A 27,480-nucleotide genomic window follows, 5' to 3' on the forward strand; every position below is an offset into this window, starting at 1 on the left:
CTTGAAAAATGAATATGTCCTTTAGTTCATATATTCTTCAGATAATATTTATTCAGAACACTAGATTTTTATCTACAGCTTAAAAACTGCAAATATTCTTAATGAATTGTGCTCTTAGTAATGGGTTAGTAGTCGTAGACTTGAATATATTAGTGGCAAATAGGTCAATGAATTCTCAGAACAGAAAGAACATTTAGAATGAATTCTACAATTAAGAACATATTTTTAGCTTTGTAAAACTACATGTTACAGCCAAATCCAGAAATGAAGAAAGCTTGCTTATCTGGATTGCTTTTTGTGCAGCTTCTTGTTTAAGAAAAGCTTATTTATGTTTTTACTGTTTGATTGTGCAAAAGCAAAAGTGCATGACTAGGTTTTGGCAAATTTTCAAATTTCTAAATGTATTTTTCTCCCTTACAGGGATCAAAAATTCAACTACTGACCAGAGATTAGGGAGTGTTTGTCTCTAAATAAAGCATAGAGCATGGGCTGACTACTCAGCCTTCTAAGATTAGAGGTGTCTTGACTTTTTGCAAAAGAAGTGGCAGACACTGGCTTACTAAAATTCCTAAAACTACGGTCACTTATTAATAAAATGAAGAACCATAGTTTTAATTTTCCAAGAATGTAGCACAAGTTTTTTATATAAACTTAATTTTTGGATTTGCCTGACACATACCAAGAGAATTCAGAGTTTTCAGCCAAAAACCTTTTTGCAAAGTCAAATCACAAGGAACATTATGGTTTCTTAGTGATTTATTACTAATTTCTGTTTTAATTTACTCATTATTTTCCAAGCATTGTTTTGTATCTACTATATAGTAACACATGATTTGGTAAAATAGATGAAATGCTTATTAAATAGATACATGAAGAGCTTTAAAACTGTTTCTCCATGCTGTGAACAATAAGTTGGAAATGTCAATAAACTTCAGAATTAAACTTCTGAAAATATTGATGGAATGCTTGATTTGATAGCTAGTATATATTTCTAATTTCATTTTAATCCAAAGATAAGCAACTATAAATACAGGTATAAGACTGATTTTAAGTTTAAATTACTATAATACTGATAAAAGACTAGAAAACTGCATTATTAGTTTTTAAAATGCATAATTTGACACTCACAGTTGTAAAGCTAAACGGAGAGGGTTTTTTCCCCTTAAATATTTTTTGAGTTATACTTTCTCTAGATGTTTAGGTAGTTGGGATAAATACAGCTGAGTATCACACAATAAAATTTTATGAAAGTTAACTTTTATTTATAAAACATCTATTTCACCAAATAAAACTTTTCTATTTATAAAACAAAATAAATGAGTGTTACATATAAACAATGATAATCATTTGCTAACATTAATTTAAAAACAAAGAATAATAAAATAGATGTAAAGCTGAATAATAAAATACAATATATTTGTATATTAGTCCTGAGGGAAAACAAAGCAGCAGCTATCAGACCTTAAAATTTAAGAATTCCTTTCAAAATGAGTAACCTGGCCTCTTCAACCAGTCTGATCAGTCAACCCTTTTTATGAAATAATAATTAAGTGGCAATTTTTTTAGAAGAGTAATATTTAGTAAGGTTGTATTACTTTATCAAACTAACTCGATCATTTTAGTCAATTAGGTAATTGAGATAGGTTAGTTTGGGCATACATGTACAATGTTCGAATGAAATGAAATGCTGTGATAAGATATATAGACATCTAAATTAAATGCCAACAAAATGGCTTAAGCCATTTTAATTATACTCACTGATGCTTTTTTAACGTCATAGTTATAAAATGATCTTATAAAAATGTTTAGGAAACTAGTCTTTTATTCCAGTGGAGAAAATAGAATACATTAATACGTTGCATGTTATTTAAGACAGAAAAATAAAATTGTAAATATATTTCTAATTTCATAATTTTTACATACTAGCAACATTTTATATTAATCTTTTGTTTATAGCTTAAAATGCACTCATACATTATCTCATTTAATTCTCACAAATAGGTTTTGAGGTAGATATGTTACACATCTGACTGAGAGATTCAGAAAAATAAAGTAACTTTCTCCAGGTCTCAGAGCTAATATGCATTAGATTTCCATCAAACACAGGTCTTCTGACTCTACGTGCAGTGCTTTCTAGTTTCCTTTCATGTTTTATGTCAGAATAAAGGGCCTTAAAAGTTCCGTAGATACTGAATCCTTCTACACCATGTGTAATGTGCCTTCAGTTACAAGTTAAGGAACCAAATTATAGTAGTTTGTGCTCTCTCCAAAGACACATATATTAAAAAGAGTATACATTGTGTTATACTTTACTATTTTAATATCAGTGCATTTTTTATAAAATAATTTTGCTGGAAAGTGTTTCTCACAAAGCCCCAAGACTAGAACAGCCTTCATGCCCTTCTGGGATGAGGCCATGGGCAGAATGGAAAATGTAACTACTGCATGGAAGTATTACTTGAAATTATAGATGGAGATATAACAAGGTCATTTTTATAGGTTGACCAATATTTTAATGGCAAGGTTTGATTAGTAATTTGAAAGCCCATATATATGTTATCCATTTATTTATTTTGGTTTCGATCAGCAAAAGGAACCATCAGTTTGAGAGAGTGAATTAGCCAATTCTGAAGAATAATTATCAGTCCCTCCAACCTAGGCATCACTGTCTAGCTTTTTCAACAACATTGTAGCTTCATACATACAGAAGCAACCTAAATTTTCAAATATTTGTACAAAAATGCACTTAAAAGTAGTTTGTGATCCTGATTCATTGCTCACTTAAATTAAAACATTTTTTCCTGCCATCATAACAATGCAATGCTTTTGTGGAAAAATAGAACTAATTGTATTCATAACTTTTATCATTTACTTATTATAGAATTCACAATGTTCAAAGTTTTCTGGCTTTTAATTAATAATATTCAACCATGATATTTCTACTTCACTTAGTCTTATCATAAACACCAGTTCAACTATCACAAGAAAAAAAAATTTCATTATATTTTCCCCAAATTTAAGTTTAAATTTTGATTACTATATACGTATATATTATATATACATGTGTAGATATTTTTAACCATTGTTATATTATTTGGTTTCTAAAATAATGATTTTCAACCTTGATAGAGTATTCTTTAACGTAAATGCATAAACTATTAGTCATAGCTTTAAATATTATTCAAATGTCATTCAATAACATTTTATGGACTAGAATATATAAATTGGTAGAGGCAAAAAATACTGGAATAATCAAGGGTGGTGATTAGAGTATGACCAAGACAAACATTGATCACAACACTGAAAAGATGTCCTACTTAATATAAACTGTCATCCCAGTTACCACTGTACCCTATGACATACATCCAGTTATAAATGCATTCTATTATTTATACCTCTGGGTGCATAATGCAGACCAATATAAGAACAAATGTTTCTCCTACATACAAAGTGTGGGTGGTGGACCCATGCTTGTCTGTGACCTAATTGTCCTGGGCCTTGAGATAAGACGCTTACAACAGAATGTAACTAGAACTACTTTATCAAATGCGCGTTTTATTTCAGCTGATTCTCTTTTTCTTGGAAAAAATAACTTCTCAGTGAAGAAATCAGAACATTGAGTTACATTCTGATCCAATCTCCTTCTGTCCTAGAGTCCCCGCCTGTGGATCAGCTGCTTTGAGTTACACTGCAAATCATTTCTAAGTCATTTACTAACCTTTCCACAGAAGGTGGACACATGGATTATCACATTCTATCCTTTGAATTCTATTCCCAAGGCAAATTCTAAGTGAAACCTATAAAATATAAATTGCTCCTTGGTTTATATAATCAGTGATACAAAGCTTTCAGAAACACTTTGCCAAATGATGGAAAAGTACTGTTCAACAAAGTCTAAATTTAACTAGTATCTTCCAGTAGGTAAATGGCCTGACTTTGTATTTGGAGAAAAGCAACTACAACTTTTCCAACCAGTTTTCAAAAATCTATTCTGAACACCATGACCAGAATATAATTATCAATAGGAGCTCTTGGGATTGTCTTAGAAATTCTTGATTTTACATCTCCTTGGGACGTGACTTTGGATAATAATAGAAGGGAGACATAGTTTCAGGGTGATATCTACTCCAAGAAAATTAATGAATTCAGACATTCAATGACTTTTAAAACCCTAGTTTTTAGTAAAAACTAGTTCCAGGTTAAATTAACAGAAATCATAGAGAAATTTTCCTTTATTTCAATTAAAATTCATTTTGAGGAAAATTGTGAGCAGAACATTTTAAAACATTATCACAAATGAATAACTGTTATAGGATGAAAAACTAGGAATTGAACTAGGAATAAATTATAAATAAGTGTCAATGTTCAACACAATAAAAATTAGATATGCCCAAACTCCCAGGGCCCTACCTAATTCAGCATTAGAAAGGAGATTATGCAACAAAGAATTGGGGAAGGATGCATCAATATATGCCTGCTCATCAAAGCCAGAGTAAGTTTAGCGATGCATTTTGCTTTCTCTTCCAAGCAAGTACAGAGCCTTAGACTGGTTTGAAAAGAATCGCTCCAACAATCATTCATTCCTTGTTGAAAAACACCGACTGGTCCATTCATAGCATCCATGGCCCAGTGGATTTGTGAAGTAGAGTCTTGCTAACAAGGTTATAGCTAAGGTGAACCTTGCATCAGTGTTATAGGATCTCTATTTACATTTCTTTTTCTCTGAAATGGTTTTGTATGGCTTTGATGTACTGTCATGTTTTTACATTGAAATTATCCTTGCATGTCATAATGTCACTGTGGTATAATGCTTACTAGATGAATATTCAAGACGGTATTTCATGTTTGTTTGTTGTCTTGCTCACAGGTGAATCTGGCGTGGAAGAGTGGTCCCAGTGGAGCACATGCTCAGTTACTTGTGGTCAGGGGTCGCAGGTGCGAACCAGAACTTGTGTATCACCTTACGGGACACACTGCAGCGGCCCATTAAGAGAATCAAGGGTTTGCAATAACACTGCCCTCTGTCCAGGTAGTGTTAGCAGCAACTACAACTGTGGATGTTATTGAATTGTGTCATGCTACGCATTTGGAACAATGTGTTATTTTCATATGAACTGGGTATAGACATTTTAATAAGAGTGAATAAGTGTAATTTGTTTTCAGCTGTGAAATTTTATTATGTATGTGCTTCTTTCTGCTTTCAGAGCAGTCAAGCAATTATATAAGTGACTCCCTACCCACTTGAAACTATAAGCTTGATATTTCTGTATCTGTTTCTCATGGTATTTAAGGTTCAAAGTCTTATTTTAAAAGGTGAAAAAGTCCAATTGAATGTTGGATGAACAGTGAAATTTGCCAGCATCCTGGAATGTGATCAGTAGGCACTGTTTAGGCAGTGGTTAATGCAGCAATACAACCTTTAAGGGAGTCAGCTATTTTCCTACCACTTATTTAACCCATCAGAAAAAAAGTGCCCCTAACCAAAGGACTTTCTGTTAGTTTATTTCATTCAAGTGACTGCCCTCATCAAAGCTATCCTCTGCTTTGTAAACTTAAAGTCACTAATGGAAAAAGATGGTCTTCTTTATAGCATAATAGCTTACCCACTTAGGATCCAATTTTTCCATGTTGCTTCATTTTTTGGCAGGCAGTGCATATATGCATATTATGAGCATTTCTTCTTCTCAGAACTCTGACTTTCCTGTAAAATGAGTACCAACAGGATTCTTTCAAGAAGTCCAAAGCACATAATCCTGTGAATCTCCAGGTTTATACTTATGCTCAGCCATCTGACGGATGGGTGATGCAAACTCATTTCCTGCAGTTGACAATGGACTTGCATTCACAGCCCATGTAGATCCTCTGGAGTGAGATGGGCACAAGGAAAGGGCTGGGCACTGCACTGCCTTTCATCTGGTGAAGTGTGCTTAAGGCTTCTGGAAAGTTCCACTTCCAGAGAAAGCTGATTCTGCAGTTGCTAAAAGCAAAAGTACAAAGTGGGTGGCCCAGGGCAGGGATAGTCCGGATTTCCCAGAAGGGGCAAGGGCAACCCATTCAAAAACAAGTTGGAGGAGGAGTTATTTAATAGGGACAGAGTTTTGATTTGCAGAATGAAAATTTTTTGGAGACTTGTTTCCCAACAATATGGATATACTTAATACTGCTGAATTGTATACTTAGAAAAGATCTGAAGATAAATTTTCCATTTGGTATATTTTTATCACAATAAAAGGAAAGACACACTGGTAAAAATAAAAAGGGAAGAAAGTGGTAAGCAGTCCTGAAAAAGGAATGCTTTGGTGAGCTGGGAGATCCCTTTGTCAGGGGCTTGGAAGGCACATAGCAGTAGAATTAAAAAATAAACAGTGGGGCTTCCCTGGCGATCCAGTGGTTAAGACTCCACATTTCCATTGCAGGGGCCAGTGGATTTGATGCCTGGTCACCAAACTAAAATCCCACAGGCCCCACTACGCAGCCAAAATCAAAAAGTAAAAAATAACTAAATAAACAGAGCAGAACAACAGGAAAAAGAATAGATATATACATAACACACATATATAACTGAATCACTTTGCTGTACACCCGAAACACTGTAAATCAACTCTACTTCAATTAAAAAAAAAAAGATAAACAGGGCAGAAATCTATGAGGAATGGAAGGTAGAATTAGCAGGAAAAGAGCAATAAATCCACTAAAAACAAGAAAAGTCAATGAGCATCAGAGAGAATCAGACTAGATGAGAAGGAACATCAAATGAAAATTATAAAGTGAGGGAAAAATGCTTAAGGAAGTTGTGGATGGGGAAGACCAAAAAAAAAAAAAGACAAAAACAGGAGTCACAGAGCAAAGTGGACTCTAATACACATTAGGCAAGAGCAGAAAAGCAAATAGTAAGGAGATGGGCATTTTAGGAATTATAACATTTCTAAATTTTGTAGGTAAAAGGAGCTCATGAAAAATGCTAGTGGATTTCTGCTGAGTGTGTGTTAAGTGCACAGTGCACTGTCTGGACTAGTACTTAAATCCGGCCTCTACTTAACAGTGTTTACATTAAGGGCTCTGTACTGGACAAGGAGAGAACTGTCAAGAGAAATTTAGGTTGTACTTGACCTATACACTTACCTTGTCAGCATCCTTTTGAAGAGTCAAGATCCTTTCAATGTACAGGAATAAAATCTAATGGCTAACAGATCCCTAAGTGCAGGTCTGAGTGGGGCTGAGGAGTTCCCCACAGTTCTCTGTTCAGAGCTTACTTTCCAGATACTAGCCATAAACACTCACCTGGTTGGCAAATGAAAACCTCCATCTTCCTGCCAGACGATGTTGATTCACCCATCCCTGGGCATGGAGACCATCTGTCGTGGGACCAGCATGTTCTCCCTTTCACTCTGTGTCTCAGGTCCAGAAAACAATAATATTCTATGATGGTCAAGTTTGTCCTCATTTTCTTAAACCTCCTACCGTGATGCCTACTGAAGAAGTACATACTAATTATTGGTTCCTCTTCACCTCCACGTACATAGAGGTTTGTCTTTCTAAATAGTAAGGATGATAAGAAATCTGTATCTTCTAATCATCTAACCACTATTATAGTTCTGATATTGAATCAAAGATCTTGACAAGAGTTTTGTTGATTTCTTTTTAATTTTCCAAACATGAAGAATAACTTAGCAACTTTATTATTTTTTGAATGTGCAATAATTATCCCACTACAGGAAACTGTGATACATTTCAGATGGTGATTGTGCTTGTTTGAAATATTTTGTGTTCAACATTTTGTTCACTTATTTGCCATGCTGGTAAATATGTATGTTTTTATACAACATACAATGAAAACACTAAAAAAAAAAAAAGATGAATTTAAAATCTGAGATAGTACTTGGAATAGTGTAAATATTTTTTTCTGAAATAATAGCTTATTCCCAAGAAGAAAGTTACCTCAGAAATAAATAACCTACTTGTCACACTGTGTATAAAGAAGTGCATTTGCCATTTAGTTAATGAAAATGACACAAGGAAAAATTGAATGTTAAATGTCACTTTTCACAAAATGTATGGAATGATAGAACTAGAGCTTATATTTATTTGTGCTATTAAAGGTTAATCAATAGTGTTATATATTAGTTACCATTCACCCATATTATTCACATTTAAAGAGTTTTTTAAAATTAAATTGCATAATAATGTGTTATTTCTAATATGAATCCTAAAATATCCAGCCTTTTACAAAAGTTTTGCCTTGACATCATAGTTTCTTAGAAACTTTTATTGCTTAGAGAAGAAAATGCTAGAGATAAACAGAAAGTAAATTGAGAAAATTAGAGAGCTATGTGAGACTGTGTATTTACTGACCTGGTTTTGGCAACCCACTCCAATTTCTTGACTGGAAAATCCCAAGGATGGAGGAGCCTGGTCGGCTACAGTCCATGAGGTAGCAAAGAGTCAAATATGACTGGGCAACTTTCTTTCTTTTTTCTGACTTACAGTTTTATGATCTCTTCCAGGGTTTCTGAAACCTTGGTACTATCAACATTTTGATGTGGATAAATCTTTATTGTGGGGAGCTGGCCTGAAGGTGCAGGGATGTCTGGCAGCATCCCTGACGCCTACCCTTCAGATGCCAGGAGACTTCCTTCTTCCCCTGAGGCTGTGACAACCAAATATGTCTCTGATGTTCCCAGATGTTCCCTGGGGAGGCAATGTTGCCGCTGGTTGAGAACTACTAATCTATTCTATATGTACTGCAGTATTTTAGAATAAATGTTTATTTAGGCTAAGGAGTGGTTTTGAATTTTTTTTTTAAGGTCATATTTTCATATCCATTTATTTTCTTAAGAAAAAAAAAAGAAAACTTTCACTTAGAGTTATCTTATACATCCCAATATAAATTACAACATAATTTGTATACTTATTTCAAAATCTGGTAGTAATATAATTTGCATATTGTATATTCTTCATTTCATCTCTAGATAGAATAGAGATGAAATAGAAATATTACAGCTGGTATCTAAAGAGGAAACTATAAAAATAGATTGATTTGATTTGCATCTAGGCATATTTTTCAAATGCACTAGATCACTTTTCATACTTTTCTAAAAAGAAAAGTTTATATAATGAATTCTCATTAAAATGAAAATATTTAACCTTTATCCTAAATCTTATGAAGATAATTTATAAAATTTATAAAAAAAATTGTGCCCTAATTTCCTAATTCAATAGTATCGTAAAAATTATTGATAATTTTATGTCCTTTTCAAATAAAAAACAAGTATTTTTGCTTTTTAAAAATGATGTAGAGGAGTCACGAAATTTCACCATGAAACAATAAAGACTTAAAAAGTAGGAGGTAAGATTACTTTTCAGAGGATTCTAGCTTCATAATTTAACTAAGTCATCAAGATTAATTAACATTTCAGTAAGATTTTGGAGAAAAACCTGGCAGTTTAGCAGCTTTTTCTTCTGAGATTGTTCACTGCTCTTGGAACAATGCAGTTTGATAGAAGAGAAAACGAACAGAACGAGAAATAAAAATACTATATAGACTATTAACATCTTATACAGAAAATAAGGGAGAAATGGTGTTTTTTAAATGAAGAAACTTGGTAACTAAACATAAATGCAAAAATTGCTTAAAGGTATGCATTTTACATAACTAAATGTTTGTATATGTTACTTTAAAATATTCTGCTATAATTAATCATATATTCCCATATGTAAATATAGGTATTTGTATATGTTTTTTCCTTAGACTTTAAATATAGACATACTATTTATTCTTATACCAATAGATACAAATTATTTTTGGTGTTCCTAAACTTAAATGGGAAAAATGCAAACATCTTAATTTCTCTCACTCTCTCTTTTTCTATACAGTGTGTTTGAAATATATTTGCCAGCTAGTTTCACAGTATCTTAAAGAATATTTCATTGACTATTGCCTAAATTTGGCTAATTTTTCCAATATTTGAACACATTTTCACAAGTTGGGGCAAATAGTATAAATAGAACAGACTGCCTTATAATTAAGGATATTGTATCTGTGTTTTTAAAATAACAACTTGGTCAGCAGATACGTGAAGGAGATTCTAGACGTACTATATTTACTTGAATAACTCTTCTGTTACTTCTACTTGCCCTGACCAATGTTGAAGAGAAAATGAGCATCTTTTTTTTGTTGTTATTTAAGTATAAATTTCTACTCCCCCTACTCATGTCTGTAGGTGTTATATCAAGCATTTGCTCATGGACTTTCAAGAGTAAGATAGAGTTTCAGTATCAAGACAAGAACTTTTGACCTGAAGAGCACATTTTGCCTGGTTTATTTTGATTTGTATTATCCATGGAGTGGATATAATACATGTATTATCCATGGAGTGCTACTGCTTACTGCCCCAAATGTTAAAAACTGGGATGGAACTGGTGATTTGACAGTTCAAGAAAGGGACCTAAACTTTGAACCCTAATGGCCTTTTGGCAAAAGTTATCAATATTTATGTGAAGTGTTTATTATGGAGGAACACAAATTATGTTAGTATTTCCAGTCAAGTTTGAATTCATCATGATGGCATATTTGAAGTACTGATGTATTGATAGTTATATGAAGCATAATCTTAATTAAATCATTTGTTTTTTCAAGAAGTTTTACTTAGTAGGAGAATTACCAGTGTCATTTAGTTATTGGAGGAGGAAAGGTGTCTTCTGGTTTCCTGGCTATTAGAAATAGGTCTTCATATTTGCCCCTCATGTTAAACCTAGGGAAAGAGGGGACTCTTAGCAAATAAATAGAAATTTGAAATTTACCTCTTATTCAAAAAACAGTGACTTTAAACACCCACAGATTTTAAATGGCAAAAATACATTTTATAAAATGTGAGGTCTGTTTAAAATATGTACCTTCGATTCTCTGACATCATAAAATTTATTAATCAAATTTATTAATCCTGAAACTTTTTAAATGTTGAAAAAATTAAGTTGACCCTCTCTATTTAAACTCAGCTTTAACTCCAGAGGGTTACTCTAAGAAATTTAGTTAGTTTTACATAGATGTGAAGTAACTCATGACTGTTTTACCATGACATAGAGAGGTACATTTCCATTAAAAAAATAATAATAAACTATATGACATAAGTAATTGTTCAAATACAAAGGTACATGCAAGTTTATATTATTTTAATGATTTTTGAGTTAACTTACATCTTGTGGCAAATAAGAGTAATTCAAATGAATTTTTAAAATACCTTCATACTTGTCTATTTGATGAGTTTTTTTTTTCTTAGTTATGTATTTAAAAAAGTAATCTTTGACTTTGCGTCTCGGTTTCTGTTGTTGAAGCTTCTTTGCTTTATTGCAGTCCATGGAGTCTGGGAGGAGTGGTCTCCGTGGAGTCTGTGCTCATTCACCTGTGGTCGAGGCCAGAGAACCAGAACGCGGTCGTGCACTCCGCCCCAGTATGGGGGGAGGCCGTGCGAAGGGCCAGAGACACATCATAAGCCGTGTAATATCGCCCTCTGCCCAGGTGAGCCTGTTCTGCATTTGGTGAGCTTTGTGTTTCTGATCTTTGTATATGGTCCCCAGGATACCTAAGAGATTTTAAGAGTACAACCTTCATTTAGCCGCATTGGAAAATGAGCCTTTTCTTTATTGATTCTTGCTTAAATAAAGCCAGCTGCCTTCCTTGATTCTATTGTATGCAGTTGTATATATTAATATTTCATTAATTTTGAAGTATTAATAATTAATACTGTGTACCAGGGGATGCTTACCTTTATTGAAATTCTATAAATATGCATATTAATGATTCCCACTAAGACTTTTATCCTACACATGGATTTCTCTCCTGGAAAAATTATAAGACTTCCCAAAGACTTGAATGGACTGTTGCTTCCACACTGTAAATAGAGTCTGGTGTAGAGATGGTCCTTCAATAAGAGGATTATAGACATTTGCTAGAAAATCAGACTTTCTGCATTCACTGCTAGATATTCAAAATGGTTAGATCATAAGTGATATATAATCCTGATATGATTATAAGGACTGTAAAATCTGTTCTTCAAGTGTATTTACATTTTTTTCTTTTCTTTTAAAATGTTTCAATTCTGTTTTACCTTTTGATAATTTCCACCATTGCTCCAGAGAAAAGTCTTCCTAATGCTGTTATTTAGGATGCTGAAACATTCACACATAAAACAAATACCTACAAAATGAAAAAGACTGATCTGTAGCTTGAAGGGGTTTGCAATTTATGGGAGAAAATGAACACAAACAATGATAGAATCTCCCAGGAAAGCAAAGATACTTCCTAGAAGAAGACACAGGTATGAGTAGCAAATGGAAAAGTCTAACAAAAATGTGCAGACCAGTATTAATAAGCAGCATCTTCCGTTTGGGAGAGTTTCTCACTGACCCATGCACTCACATATTCTCCATGCAATAAACAGCTGGGATCCCAGTAGTGAACTCCAGACACATTACTTAACTCACATTGAGTCCCATTTGCCCTCTAAATTCCCCACATTAATATCTTATCTTATAATACAATGTTTTAAAGTTCTTCTGGAAATTTTAAGAATCTAAAATATCTGAGGACTATGAAAAACACTCAAAATGCAGAGAAGAAACAGTCATCTAACAAGCTTAATTGTACTCTTTTAATTCAGACGAAGACTAGGGTTCCTACACTTGGGAGTATACATGTAAATATGTAGCAGTTATACTGAGTAATATACTTTTTACTTTTAGAATTTTATGAATCCTATGAATTGCGAATATAACTGTATGATTCAGTATTCAGGTATTATGAATACTAAGGTGTCAAAATCATGATTCCTTATTTTCAAATCATTCCCAGAAAATCTATTTAAGTTCTTTTGTCTATCTCTATGTAAATATACAGATAGGCACACCAGACATATCCATGTATATTTATGCTCTGCCTTTTCCCCAAAGATTTAACTTATGCACATTTTAGAATTTTTTTCTAACAACTAAGCTGTGATATTTATAGGTAGTCAGAGTTCACTCATTTTTCTATGGAATGTGAAAAAAAATAGACAACACTGGGAAGTAAAGAATAATAGCTAACTATGGAATATCTTTGGATATATTTGTTTTTAATTAATTCTTTACCTCAGTTGATCCCCATAAGTACAAAGATAAAATGGCACCGATCAATAAAATGTTGTCAGCCGGATTTTTCATAGTCCATTTTCCATTAATTTATCTAGACATGAAAAGCTTAGATATGAGTACATAGAGCTGCTAAGTTGTTAGAATTCAGATAAGAAAATGCATTTTTCTAAGCTGATCCAGTTATGACTTAGAGGTGTTCAGTCATAATTCCACAGATGGTAGCTTTGCCCCACTGGCTCCTCTGCAGGCACATACACCACGTATCACTCACGTAGTAACCATGTGTGTTTTCAAGCTACTAGTGTTTTACCTGTATCGTACTATCACTGAAATCACTCTAAGATCATTACAGTTGGATATCCAGACATATAAGAAGAAGTAGAACTAATTATGACTAATTTCAGGGATCTTCACTGAATATAAAGCATTATTAACTATCAACTAGATGTAAAACACGGCTGAGAATTATGTAGAATCCCTGATCTCTAGAAATTTGCAATCTCTTCTGAGGATTTAGAAACACGTATGTGAAAAATGAAAGTGAAAGTCACCCAGTCATGTCTGACTCTTTGCCACCCCATGGACTATACAGTCCATGGAATTCTCCAGGCCAGAATACTGGAGTGGTAGCCTTTCCCTTCTCCAGGGGATCTTCCCAACCCAGGGATTGAACCAAGGTCTCCTGCATTACAGGCGGACTCTTTATCAACTGAGCCACAAGGGAAACCCAGGCATGTGAAAAATAGAATGCAATTCTGAAAAACACAAATAAATGCTCTAGTCTTAATAAAAGATAGCAATTTGAATATTAAGTGATTTCAACCTACATTTCTTATAGCCATCCTACCTGAGATTCCTAAGATATCCTCTTAAAGAAAAAAACCATTATAAGAAATGTGACCGTGATGAAGAGTGTGGGTAAGACCCACACTTGGTTCTCCTTGGTTAGGCTGACATGGGCCACAGAGCAGAAGAAAACAGGGGAAACATTCACAACAAAAAATTGCGTCTCTGGTCACCACTTCTGCAAGATTTGATCGTGCAAGTTCTGATCATGGGCAGTGATGTTTTAGTGTAGGGTCATGTGAGAACAGCCTCCCAGCTTTTAAGAAACACATTTTGCTCTATATATTTCTGGCCGACTGCCCCCAGCCAACACCAGTCACTGTTTAGATATAGTACACAAATCAGTTACTAATGACTCAAACTAGGAAATACCAGATCTAACTTTTCCTTCCTTCCTTCTCTCCTCGTATGGCAAGGAGGCAAGTGATTTACCTTTGCTCAAAAGGAATGGGAGAAAGTTGGACATTGACTAAGGAAAGTATCAGATAAGAATAGGATGTCATGTATTATCAGTAGGAAATCAAGATTGCTGGGAGAAATATCAATAACCTCAGATATGCAGATGACACCACCCTATGACAGAAAGCAAAGAAGAACTAAAGAGCCTCTTGATGAAGCTGAAAGAGGAGAGTGAAAAGTTGGCTTACACCTCAACATTCAGAAAACTAAGATCATGGTACCCAGTCCCATCACTTTATGGCAAATAGATGGGGAAACAATGGAAACAGTGGCTGACTTTATTTTTGGGGCTCCAAAATCACTGTAGATGGTGACTGCAGCCATGAAATTGAAAGATGCTTGCTCTTTGGAAGAAAAATTATGACCAACCTAGACAGCATATTAAAAAGCTGAGACATTACTTTGCCAACAAAGGTCCATCTAGTCAAAGCTATGGTTTTTCTAGTAGTCATGTATGGATGTGAGAGGTGAACTATAAAGAAAGCTGAGCGCTGAAGAACTGATGCTTTTGAACTGTGGTGTTGGAGAAGACTCTTCAGAGTCCCTTGGACTGCAAGGAGACCCAACCAGTCCATCATAAAGGAAATCAATCTTGAATATTCATTGGAAAGACTGATGCTGAAGCTGAAACTCCTATACTTTGGCCACCTAATTTTGAAGAACTAACTCATTGGAAAAGACTCTGATGCTGTGAAAGATTGAAGGCAGGAGGAGAAGGGGATGACAGAGGATGAGATGATTGGATGGCATCACTGACCCTATGGACATGAGTTTGAGTAAGCTCCAGGAATTGCTGATGGCCAAGGAAGCCTGGCATACTGCAGTCCATGGGGTCACAAAGAATCAGACACGACTGAGTGACTGAACTGAACTGATCAGAATTTGCATAGATCAAACACATTTCATCATTTAGTGTGAACAACACTCTTCATTCCTACATAGCATCCACTTCATTATGGGGATGATATGTGTTTCTTCCTGGTGGAGCACACAGTAACCCACTCCAGTATTCTTGCCTGGAGAACATGGACAGAGGAGCCTGGTGGGCTACAATCCATAGGGTCGCAGATCAGACACAACTGAAGTGACTTAGCACAGCAAATGTGTTTCTTCAGGGCTTCCCAGGCGGTGCTAGTGGTAAAGAACCCACCTGCTAGTGCAGGAGACATAAGAAACATAGGTTTGATCCCTGGCTTGGGAAGATCTCCTGGATGAGGGCATGGTAACCCACTCCAGTTTCTGGCGTGGAGAATCCCCATAGACAGAGGAGCCTCTTTTCTCATCTACAGTACCAATCAAGTGTCATACTATGGAAGGATGTATGTATGTATCTGTGTGTCCAGTGGTCTTTGTGATCTGTTTCTATTACCTCACCATACCCAGAATTTCTGGAAGTCCAACCTGTGCTTTCTGTTTTCTCTGAATTTTCATTGCAGTCACTAATTGAGCATCAAGTTCACAATGATATTAGTTGATATATTTGACAACAAAGAAGTGCTCTTGTATTTCCTGTTTATCTCTCTGTGCAACTTTATTCCTGGCTGTATCCAATTATTAAGTGGATTCTTTCCACCTATACATATCCAAATTTCTAATGCTCATCCAGATGTTTTGTAGGGCATTTCTGTTCTTATTTAAAAATACATTAATGTGTTGTAGTGGAAAGATCTTTGGTTTTTGCAAGCGAAAACATATTTGAATTTAGATATCACATTTCACATCTGTGTTGCTCCTCTGGTCTTAGTTTCTTCAGCTGCACATTGAGGACAGAATAGTAACACCCTCTTCATGAGAAGGCCACATGAGATGCTTTAAAGGAGAGAACTTGGTAGTTAACAAACTAGCAAATGCTGTTAATAAATATTAGTAGTATTATCATGTCAGTGCACTCCAGTGAGAGTCCATCAGGATGACACTTGTCGTTGAACAAGTTGGGTTTGTCACTCTCCACAGTGAGGGGGAATTAACATAGGGAACTGCAGGGCATCTTAGTAAGAGGGTGTTGTTGTTGCAGTTTAGTCACCAAGTCCTGTCCAACTCTTTTGCGATCCCATAGACTGTAGCCCACCAGGCTCCTCTGTCCATGGGATTTCCTAGGCAAGATACTGGAGTGGGTTACCATTTCCTTCTCCAGGGGATCTTCCTGACCCAGGGATCAAACCCAAGTCTCCTGCATTGGCTGAGAGATTCTTTACCTCTGAGGTACCAGGGAAGCCCAAGAGGGTATTAGGAAAGACTTACCAATGGTTTGGGCTTGTGGTGGGTGATTTCACAGAAAGTTTATTAAAGTAGGACTTTGCTTCACATTTGATGGTGTCAGGGTGAGGGGGGCAACTCTAGGATTTAGTATCTTAGTAAATATCTAGGACAAGTGAAGACCAGCTGAGTTGGTGTGTCACTCAGCTGAGAGGAGAACACAACTCCTCTCTCAGAATGTGTGTTCTGAGAATTGTGTGTTCCACTGCGACCTGTCTTTGTCCATGAAGTGGTTTTGGTTTACCTCATTTTGATCACAGTCTCCAAGTGACCTTGTCTGGTATTCATGTGCTGTGATGGTTTTAGGCCCAACAAGAGATAACACATCATTATGACACCAGGGAGGCTGCCAATAGCACTGAAGTTTGGCTAAGTTTGTCAGGATGGTGACCCCTCCTCCATGGTGACTTCAGAGGTTTCTGTTGTTAGTGATTTTGATTAATATTCATCTGGAGAAAATTAACAGGCATTATGAAATGTTTGCATTTCCCAGGTAGGCCCTCCCTTAACATTATATAGATGTGTATATGCAAAATAAAATCTACCTTATCTTTTCCAAAATTAAATTATTTGGGGAAAATAAATGTTTAAGTGTTTACTTCAAAGTCTCAAGGTTCATTATAATTTCTTTCATAGTATTTGGCTTTATATTAATAGTAATAATTATTTCCCTTTGTCCAAAGTTGAAGACTGGAGGAACAAGTGATTCAAGTTTGGCCCTACTTGTTTCTGTCTTAACAATTCTCCTTCTGATATATATTTATGAAGTAGAGGACAAATAATATCGAAGATAGGCAGGGGTAAATAATATGTAAGTGACAGATGAGAGACTGAAATAAGGAATTATTGACAAGTTTTCATTTATCTATAAGAACTATGTCTGAATGAATGAATATGGTTCAGTAGTCTGGAATCCACAAGACATGGATGAAGGTTTCATCCCAGTCCTTAATTGTAAATATTTACTTTGGCAACTTCTTCCTGTTTTCTATTCCCCACTTTCATTTTTAAAGTAGAGCCAGTATTCCTTACCCTTCATATTTTAGGAATGTTCTATGAGTATAAAATAACAAAGTTGAGGGTATTTATCATGATTTAGATAGGACTGTCCATGGGGTCGCTAAGAGTCGGGAACGACTGAACGACTTCACTTTGACTTTTCACTTTCATGCATTGGAGAAGGAAATGGCAACCCACTCCAGTGTTCTTGCCTGGAGAATCCCAGCGACGGGGAAGCCTGGTGGGCTGCCGTCTCTGGGGTTGCACAGAGTCGGACACGACTGAAGTGACTTAGCAGTAGCAGCAGCATTACTTGAAAAGTGAGGGATTTGGTGTAATAAACTCAGGATATTATGATACTTTTTGAGCTTTGCTTCTTATGGACAGGCTTAACCAGATACTCAAAAGAGATTCTTTGGGCAGGATTTTTCTAAGGAGAAGTAGGTACGTAAGTGTCAGTCTATGGGACTGAGCAGTCCTGCATTTGAGAAATCCATTCCTTAGGATCCAGAACCTTTCTAGAGAGATCTGATTTGGTTGTACTTTCCAGATACATTTGCAGACTCTTATAAACTCCAAGAAGAAAGAAAGAACCACCCGATGGTAGGTCCTGAGCAATAGAGCTGGACCCAAATGTCTGTTACCATGAGCACGAGGCTTCAGTCTCCTGCGGTGCTAGTATTTTGATTCTTCAGCATCTGTGAGAGGGTGACCTCCCACTGTCCCTCTGCAGGGAGCTCCTGGGGAGACAGTGAGTGGAAAGGTGCGGAGACTTGGCCCTATCTGACTCAGGACCTGAGAGGTCCCTGATCTCCCAGCATGAGGACGTTATAATTTACAACACAAATGATACCTCATTAACCTGGTCTTTAATTAATTTGTAGTTTATAATCTTAACCTTCTGGTCTATTATGTGGTGATTGTATTCATTTTGTGTCATTTCAGATGTTTAAGCACTATTCTGGTGATGTTTCGGTGCTTAGCTTATGAAATTTTTTAAAAAAATCATTATGTCTGTGTTAATTCTGGATTGTTTTCATTTACTATTTAATATTTTTCTCATTTAAACTTTATCTTAACTTCATCTTACTTTTTTAAATCCTTACTCTTACCATGATAACTTGGTAAGACTATCCTTAATTCTATTTTTTTAAAGCATATTTCCTTTTGATGTCTCCTCTCTTGTCATTTATATAAAAATGGCAGATAGGAAACATAAGTTTAAGCTCTTCAGCATATGGTTCTTCCATATTTCAGTCTTGTACTCCAAAGGAGTCTTTCCCATTTTCTGGGTAACTTTCAATTCAATAAAAATCAAGGCTCTCCCACTTTGCCATTCCTAAGTCAGATAGCCTAAAAAGCAGCTTTTGTCCCCCAACTCTTCCCTATCAGTAACTTAATCAGCCAGCAAAAATCAACCCAGAACAGTTGTTGAAATGATGGTTTTCGTGTCCAAAATACTCATGACTTTAACTTGTGTTTATTGTTATCCAACCAGTTCTAGAATGTCACTAGTTATTCTCAAGATGAGAAAATAGACTGAAGCATAGTATTTTCATTAACATGTATCATAGTCACTGGGAACTATATTCAATATCCTTGAATAAACCATAATGGAAAAGAATATAATAAAGTATGTATATCTGTGTATAACTGAATCACTTTGGTGTAAGAAGAAATTAGCACAACAGTTAAATCAATTGTGCTTCAATAAAAATTTTAAAGTTATAAAGTAAAATAAAATATATCATAGGAACTAACTCCCTGCATATGGGAGACAGATTTTTCTTCCAAGTGAACACAACTGCAGAAGGAAGCTTATATAACAAAGTAAAACCCAGGAATCTAACAATTTAAACATGGTAATTTTAATTTTTCTGTGTCCAGAAAATGTCTCATGTGTCACATTACTGAAAAAAAAAACTTTGTGTCTGCAGAGTGGCTCTGTTTTATAAGGAAGTACTGCTGTGAAGGTAGGACTGGCCGATCTTAGCATCTTCCCAGATTTAAAATATGGCCTCCCATTCTCCATCCTTAGACGCCTCTGTGTGATGGTTCACAGGTGATAGGCATTTGGAGTTTTTAAATTGAAAAATGACAATGAAAAAGCCCAACTGCAAATGCTGATGATAGAAATAAAGAGAAAATGAAAAGCCCAAGAAAATGTTGGCTCTTCACAGAAGAAATTATGCCTTATAATGTGATGTCAAATGGTGTTCCATGAAAGAAAAAATAAGAAGAAAAGAGGGAGGGAGGAAATTTGGGAGAGACAACTTTAAACAAAGTTTATTCAATGCAGGATTCCCTGGGTTATGTCTATAATGGCACTGCAGGTTCAACATGTTCCAGATAAACATTTTTATTTCAGGGCTATATGCCTGCTGACCTGTTTGAAAGTTCCTCTAACCCAGTTCAGTAACAGGTCCCACCATTTACCCCTGTCTGGGCTGTAGTCTAGTCCACTAACATCTGCCACACCAATTCCTGCCCCTGTGCAACCCAGTCTGCACAAATCCACAAAATAGAAGGGCTCAAATATGAATGACGCCACGTCTCTTCACAACTATCAAGTCCTCTCATGGCGTTTCAGCTTTTTGGTCCTGTACCTACTGGACCCCCCAAGATCTGTCTTCTGTTGCCCTCAGGACCCACCTCCTGCTGTGTCGCCCTCTTCATGAGCCCCAGACTCATCTCTTTCCTGAAATGCACAAAGCCTTCCTGCCCCCAAGCCCTCCTTGGGTGGAGCCCTCCATGGAGCTCAGGTCTCTGGCTCCTCCTAGTGATGGGAACTCAGCTCTTCTGTGGTCATTCTGCCTTCAGAACTCTTCCGGATGAGACTGTTGTTTCTCCTATGTTTCCTTGTTTACCGTCATCTGTCTCCACCACAGCCGCTCAGACTGTGGGTTACAGGAGGGCAGAGCGTAGTGCGTCTTCATCAGCACAGTTGTCCATGAGTCTAGGAGAAGGACGCCAGTCACAGTGTGGATTCTAAGGAGGGCATCCACAGCCTGCAAGACCAGTTTTGGAATGTCTGCATGCATGCCTGCGTGCTAAGTCGCTTCAGGCATGTCTGACTCTATGCGACCCCGTGGACTGCAGTCCACCAGGCTCCTCTGTCCATAGGATTCTGCAGGCAAGAATACTAGAGTAGGTTCCCATTTCCTTCTCCAGGGGAGCCACCCCATCCAGGGATTGAACCCAGGCCACTATGTCTCCTGCATTGGCAGGTGGATTTTGGACCATGAGTGCCACCTCGGAAGCCTGTTTTGGATTGTTTCAGTTCAGTTCAGTTGCTCAGTCGTGTCTGACTCTTTGCAACCCAATGAATCTCAGCACGCCAGGCCTTCCTGTCCATCACCAACCCCGGAGTTCACCCAGACTCATGTGCATCGAGTTGGTGATACCATCCAGCCATCTCATCCTCTATTGTCCCCTTCTCCTCCTGCCCCCAATCCCTCCCAGCATCAGAGTCTTTTCCAATGAGTCAACTCTTTGCATGAGGTGGCCAAAGTATTGGAGTTTCAGCCTCAGCATCAGCCCTTCCAATGAACACCCAGGACTGGTCTCCTTTAGGGTGGACTGGGTGGATCTCCTTGCAGTCCAAGGGACTCGCAAGAATCTTCTCCAGCACCACAGTTCAAAAGCATCAATTCTTTGGTGCTCAGCTTTCTTCACAGTCCAACTCTCACATCCATACATGACCACTGGAAAAACTATAGCCTTGACTAGACAGACCTTAGTGGGCAAAGTAATGTCTCTGCTTTTGAATATGCTATCTAGGTTGGTCATAACTTTCCTTCCAAGGAGTAAGTGTCTTTTAATTTCTTTGCTGCAATCACCATCTGCAGTGATTTTGGAGCCCCAAAAAATAAAGTCTGACTCTGTTTCCACTGTTTCCCCATCCATTTCCCATGAAGTGATGCGACCGGATGCCATGATCTTCGTTTTCTGAATGTTGAGCTGTAAGCCAACTTTTTCACTCTCCACTTTCACTTTCATCAAGAGGCTTTTTAGTTCCTCTTCACTTTCTGCCATAAGGGTGGTGTCATCTGCATATCTGAGGTTATTGATATTTCTCCCAGCAATCTTGATTCCAGCTTGTGTTTCTTCCAGCCCAGCGTTTCTCATGATGTACTCTGCATATAAATTAAATAAGCAGGATGACAATATGCAGCCTTGACGTACTCCTTTTCCTGTTTGGAACCAGTCTGTTGGATTATTTACATTTCCCCAAATCATCAGGAAGACTTTTCTGACAGAACGACAAGATCCTAATTAGCTTGCAATAGGCACAGATTTTTGAGAAGGAAATGGCAACCCACTCCAGTGTTCTTGCCTGGAGAATCCTGTGGGCAGGGGAAAATGATGGGCTGCTGTCCATGGGGTCACACAGAGTCGGACATGACTGAAGCGACTTGCAGCAGCAGCAGCAAGCACAGATTTCTAGAAAGAAAGCTTTGAGGTGTTTTCACATTCATGGGTTTGCAGAGTCTGGGGTTGTCCCTGTAAGTGTGTAGGACAGTCCCACCTGAGTAGGTGGAGATGGGGTGGGGAGTACTTTGATGGTCTCTGGTCTGAGCTCGCCCGGGTGAAGAGCAAACCTAAATGCAGCTGGGAGAGGCAGCATCAGCCCTGCCTCGGATTCTCCAGCAAGCATCAGATAAGAAGAAAAAAGTCTCTTCATGGCTTGTGTGGTACTTAGCTAAGTGGTTATGAAACAAAAACCTAAGGTGTATCATATGATAATTGGTTTTCAAGTATCTCACCATTTATCCCTGAAGTGTAATGTACAGGTCGGATTGGGAAATGCTTAAATGTCCAAAACAGAGCTCTTAATTTCCACCTCTCAGAAACCAACTTTTTTTTTTCATTTAGTGAAATAACACTACCATTTCAGAAAGACGTTTCTTTTTTTCTTCTTGGTTCAGATATTTTCATGATATTGTGATACTCTTTTCTTAAAAAAAGTTTTATTGGAGTATAGTTGATTTAGTTTACTTCAGGAGTACAGCAAGTAGTTCAGTTATATGTACATATGTACCAGTGTTTTTTCAGATTCTTCCCTCTTGTCCGTTATTATTGTGGTTGTTGTTTCCTCACTAAGTCATGCCCAATTCTTTTGTGACCCTGTGAACTGTAGCCTGCCAGGCTCCTCTGACCATGGGATTTCCCAGGCAAGAAAACTGAAGCAGGTTGCCATTTCCTACTCCAGGACATCTTCCTGACTCAGAGAACTAACACACATTGTGTCTCGTGTCTCCTGCATTGGCAGACAGATTCATACCACTGTGCCACCAGGAGAGTATAGTTTCCTTTGCTATACAGTAGGTACTTCTTGCTTATCTGTTTTATATATAATAGTTCAGTTCAGTCGCTCAGTCGTGTCTGACTCTTTGCGACCCCATGAATCCCAGCACGCCAGGCCTCCCTGTCCATCACCAATTCCCGGAGTTCACTCAGACTCACGTCCATCGAGTCAGTGATGCCATCCAGCCATCTCATCCTCTGTCGTTCCCTTCTCCTCCTGCCCCCAATCCCTCCCAGCATCAGAGTCTTTTCCAAGGAGTCAACTCTTCGCATGAGGTGGCCAAAGTAGTGGAGTTTCAGCTCTAGCATCATTCCTTCCAAAGGAATTCCAGGGCTGATCTCCTTCAGAATGGACTGGTTGGATCTCCTTGCAGTCCAAGAGACTCTCAAGAGTCTTCTCCAACACCACAGTTCAAAAGCATCAATTCTTCTGTGCTCAGCTTTCTTTATAGTCCAACTCTCACATCCATACATGACCACTGGAAAAACGTAGCTTTGCCTATATGGACCTTTATCGGCAAAGTCATGTCTCTGCTTTTTAACACACTGACTAGGTTTGTCATTGCGTTTCTTCCAAGGAGTTTGTGTCTTTAATGGCTGCAATCACCATCTGCAATGATTTTGGAGGACAAGAAAATAAATAAAGTCTGTCACTGTTTGCATTGTTTCCCCATCTATTTGCCATGAAGTGATAGGACTGGATTCCAGATTCCATGATCTTCATTTTTTGAATGCTGAGTTTTAAGCCAGCTTTTTCACTCTCTTCTTTTACCTTCATCAAGGGGTTCTTTAGTTCCTCTTCACTTTCTGCTATAAGGGTGGTGTCATCTGCATATGTGAGGTTGTTGATATTTCTCCTGCCAATCTTGATTCCAACTTGTGCTTCATCCATCCTGGCATTTTGCATGATGTACTCTACATATAAGTTAAATGAGCAGGGTGACAATATAAGCCTTGACATACTTCTTTCCCAATTTTGAACCAGTCCATTTTTCCATGTACAGTTGTAATTGTTGCTTCTTGACCTGCACACAGGAGACAGGTAAGGTGGTCTAATATTCCTATCTCTAAGAATATTCCTCAGTTTGTTGTGATATACACAGTCAAAGATTTTAGCATTGTGAATGAAGCAGATTTTTTTTTTAATTCTCTAGCTTTTTCGGTGATCCAACAGATATTTGCAATTTGATCTCTGGTTCCTCTTCCTTTTCTAAATCTAGCTTGTACATCTAGAAGTTCTCAATTCAAATACTGTTTAAGCCTAACTTGAAGGATTTTGAGCATTCCTTTGCTAGCCAGTGAAATGGGTGCAATTGTGCAGTAGTTTGAACATTCTTTGGCATTGCCCTTCTTTGGAATTGGAATGAAAAGTGACCTTTTCCGCCACCTTAGAACATAATCAGTGATTTTTTTTTTTAATTCCAAGATGACAAAATAAATGTTCCACATTTGACACTAAAAGAAATTCTTTTGTATACAACTGGTCAATTATCTAATTCTTTAAATTAAATTCACATACCCCTCTCTTTCTAACTTCTTAATTGTCCATTTTCCCACTGGAAATGGGAATTTGACTTAACACACTATATATTCCCTTAATGTAACATTAAGGGAATATTGGTCTTTTCTTCTTTTTAAGAAAGTATATAATCAGTTACTTTGTCACAGCCATTCTGTCATAATGGACAGGGAATATTCACAAAAAGAGACTTCTAGTTCTCAGTGTAAAATAAAACATCGAAAACTTACACTTGATACATTTTCATTATTATTTGTTTTCTGTAACTGACTTATAAACAAAACTTCCTGTAAAGTGTATGTTTTGCTGATGTTTATAGTGGTGTCAAAGTTCAAAATTCCCTCAAATATCTAATTTAACTCGTTCTTGAACTCCAGCCACAACATAAAATGTGTACTTTTACAGAAAGACTGAGATAATATTACAAATGTATGGATTAAAAATGTTTAAAAAAAATTTTACAATGATTATGCAGTCTTTCAAAAAAACTTCTCATGAGCAAAACACTTCACAAATAATCTGTTTTTCTAATACGTCTAAGATGTCTTCAGCAAGATACTTTCTCTCCTCACCCATAATATAGCCCCCTGCTGAATTATCTACTCTTTGTCTATCTCACTCATTCCTAAATGTACATCTTCCTAGCTGTAGACACTTACCCTCTCTTCTTTGTAGTGAGTGTACAACTGTTACGTTCCTAAAAACTACTAAATTTTTTACTTTAAAGCAGAATTCTTAAGGATAGCAGATATTCCTTTATTCTAGTCACTTAGCACTAAACTGATTGGTATCACTTAATTCATCTTTGTTTCTGTGTTGCTTTCTGAATGTTCTCAGTAAGTTGAATACCTGTACATTTTTTGGCCAAATAGGTGGTATCTACAGTGCAGGTATGAATCTTATTTTTTAAAAACCTCTCTCCTCCGAATGCAGACTTAATAAGTGTTATCTTAGAAAAGCAAACTTCTGAAATGGAAAACACACTCATCTTCAAAGCCAACATCTAGAGGAAATGGATTCACTAGACTTCTTTTTTGTCTGGCAAATGGATTATATAGTCAATAAGACTGTGTCAGGTGCTAAGCGTGAGATGCTTAATGACATGAATGGGATGATTAAATTGGCCTTTTATGATTTTTTAAATCACACAGTACCACTAGATACATATTAAATAACTTTATTTTTAATAGCTCCCTGCACAATCTGAAATTAGGTTGAAAGTACTCATTCCTATTCTGCCAGGGTGGGTCTTCACAGAAGCATTAGTTTATAACTTTGGATTTATGAAATAGATGAAAAGCAATGGAATTACATTGGAAAAAAGTGGACAGTAATATCCTGGTGCATTTTTAACACTTAAATGCTAGTTATTGCCTTCAGGTAAATATTTTGCCTGGTTCCTTTGCTCACTTTTCATTTGTGGCCTATGGGATTATACCTTCATGAACGCTTCTCCTTTGTCTAAACCATCCAAATCTTACCATAGTAGTCTAACACAGTTACCCCCTAGTAGATGTGATGAGTTTTCTGAGTGTTTTTATTGTTGTGTTAAATTGGTATTGCTTTTCATTTTTTATTTACTTATTTGTGTGCATAAAGTAATTCCTTTGGTGAGTTCTAAAAGATTTTTGAGGGGTTGGAATTCAAATTCTAGTATTTCTTGTAACACCTATCAGTGTCTGGTGATTGAAAGATTCTCAGTAGTCATTTGAATTAGTGAATAAATAAATGCATCTCAATTTGAACTTCCAAAGAAAGGCTCAGCCATCTGTATTCTATCCCAGCCTGGACACCTGGGTAGTCCCCTTGGCCCTCTCTCTGCTCAGGGCCCTTCCCTCGCGTCCCTGATCTCCCCAGGATGCCACCCTGGCAGGTTTCCTCCTCCAGCTCAGACCCTCCTCTGCTTTCCTGCACCAGATACGATCCGAGTCCCGTTGAAATTCTCCAATGGCTGCTGAACGATCAGAGCAAAGAGCTAAAATCCTTAACATGGTTACAAAAAGTTTGAAATCTGGCCCCTGTCTCTTCCCTGACCTCCCTGGTAGTTATTCACCTGGCTGTCTGGGTGATGCTCACAATGCCCCTTATTCAGTCCCGCCTAGCACCTCTGTATCTTCATGGAATAAGCGCTTTCTTAGGGACTTCCTATTATCCTTCAAGTGCACTTGAAAACTTGCTTTGTCAGGGAAGACTCCCAAGACCCTGAAAACTCTTGTCTCACTCTGTCTTGAAATCATCCTTTGCAGCAATGCTATAGAATTAACTTATGTGGCATGTAACTAACTGTTCAACTTGTTCTGGGGAGTCCTTTTCTAAAATATGAGCTCTGTAATTATCATTATTTATTATATTCATTGCTACCTGTCCCCATCTCCAAAATCAAGGTCTTGTCTTTTTAAGTGGTCAATAAATATATTTGAAGAAATAAATCAATAAATGAAATAATAGACACATAAAAGTAAATAGAAATGAAGAATGAGGTAATAGTTGTTTGGAGGGTAATAGCATCTAATTGGATTCATGTAGAGTGTCTTGGTTGGCCTTCATCTTCAAGGTTGGTTTACCCTTGTATAGGCACACCTCAGAAATATCACAGGTTCAGTTCGAGATCACCTCAATAAAGGGAATATCACAATCAAGTAAGTCATACCAATTTTTTGGTTCCCCAGTGCACATAAAAATTATGTTTACATTATACTGTATTCTCTTAAGTGTGTCATAATAACATTATGTCTTAAAAACAATGTACGTACCTTAATTTTAAAATACTTTATTGCTAAAAAATGCCAACCACCATCTGAGCCTTCAGGAAATTGTAATCTTTTTGTTGGTAGAGGGTCTTGCCCACATGTTGGTGGCTACTGACTGGTCAAGGTGGTTGTTGTTGAGGGCTCAGATGGAAGTGGATTTCTTAAAATGAGACAGAAAAGTTCCCACGTTGGCTGATTCTTCATTTCATGAAATAT

At 36.8% G+C, this 27,480-nt stretch overlaps 1 protein-coding gene across 3 annotated transcripts in view; it reads left to right on the forward strand.

Annotated features, from left to right (window-relative positions):
* ADGRB3 (adhesion G protein-coupled receptor B3) overlaps positions 1-27,480 on the forward strand; it is an 888,911-nt gene that overhangs the window by 351,292 nt on the left and 510,139 nt on the right. For all 3 annotated transcript variants that reach the window (XM_086316215.1, XM_086316216.1, XM_086316217.1), the window contains exons 5-6: positions 4,868-5,029; positions 11,351-11,515. In XM_086316215.1, the coding sequence (XP_086172341.1) occupies positions 4,868-5,029; positions 11,351-11,515 (327 nt within the window). The remainder of the gene's footprint in view (positions 1-4,867; positions 5,030-11,350; positions 11,516-27,480) is intronic.

The sequence above is a fragment of the Bos grunniens genome, chromosome 9, assembly GCF_055505025.1.
Source record: "Bos grunniens cultivar Pamir isolate PY7600 chromosome 9, Bosgru_T2T1.0, whole genome shotgun sequence".
NCBI classification, from domain to species: domain Eukaryota; kingdom Metazoa; phylum Chordata; class Mammalia; order Artiodactyla; family Bovidae; genus Bos; species Bos grunniens.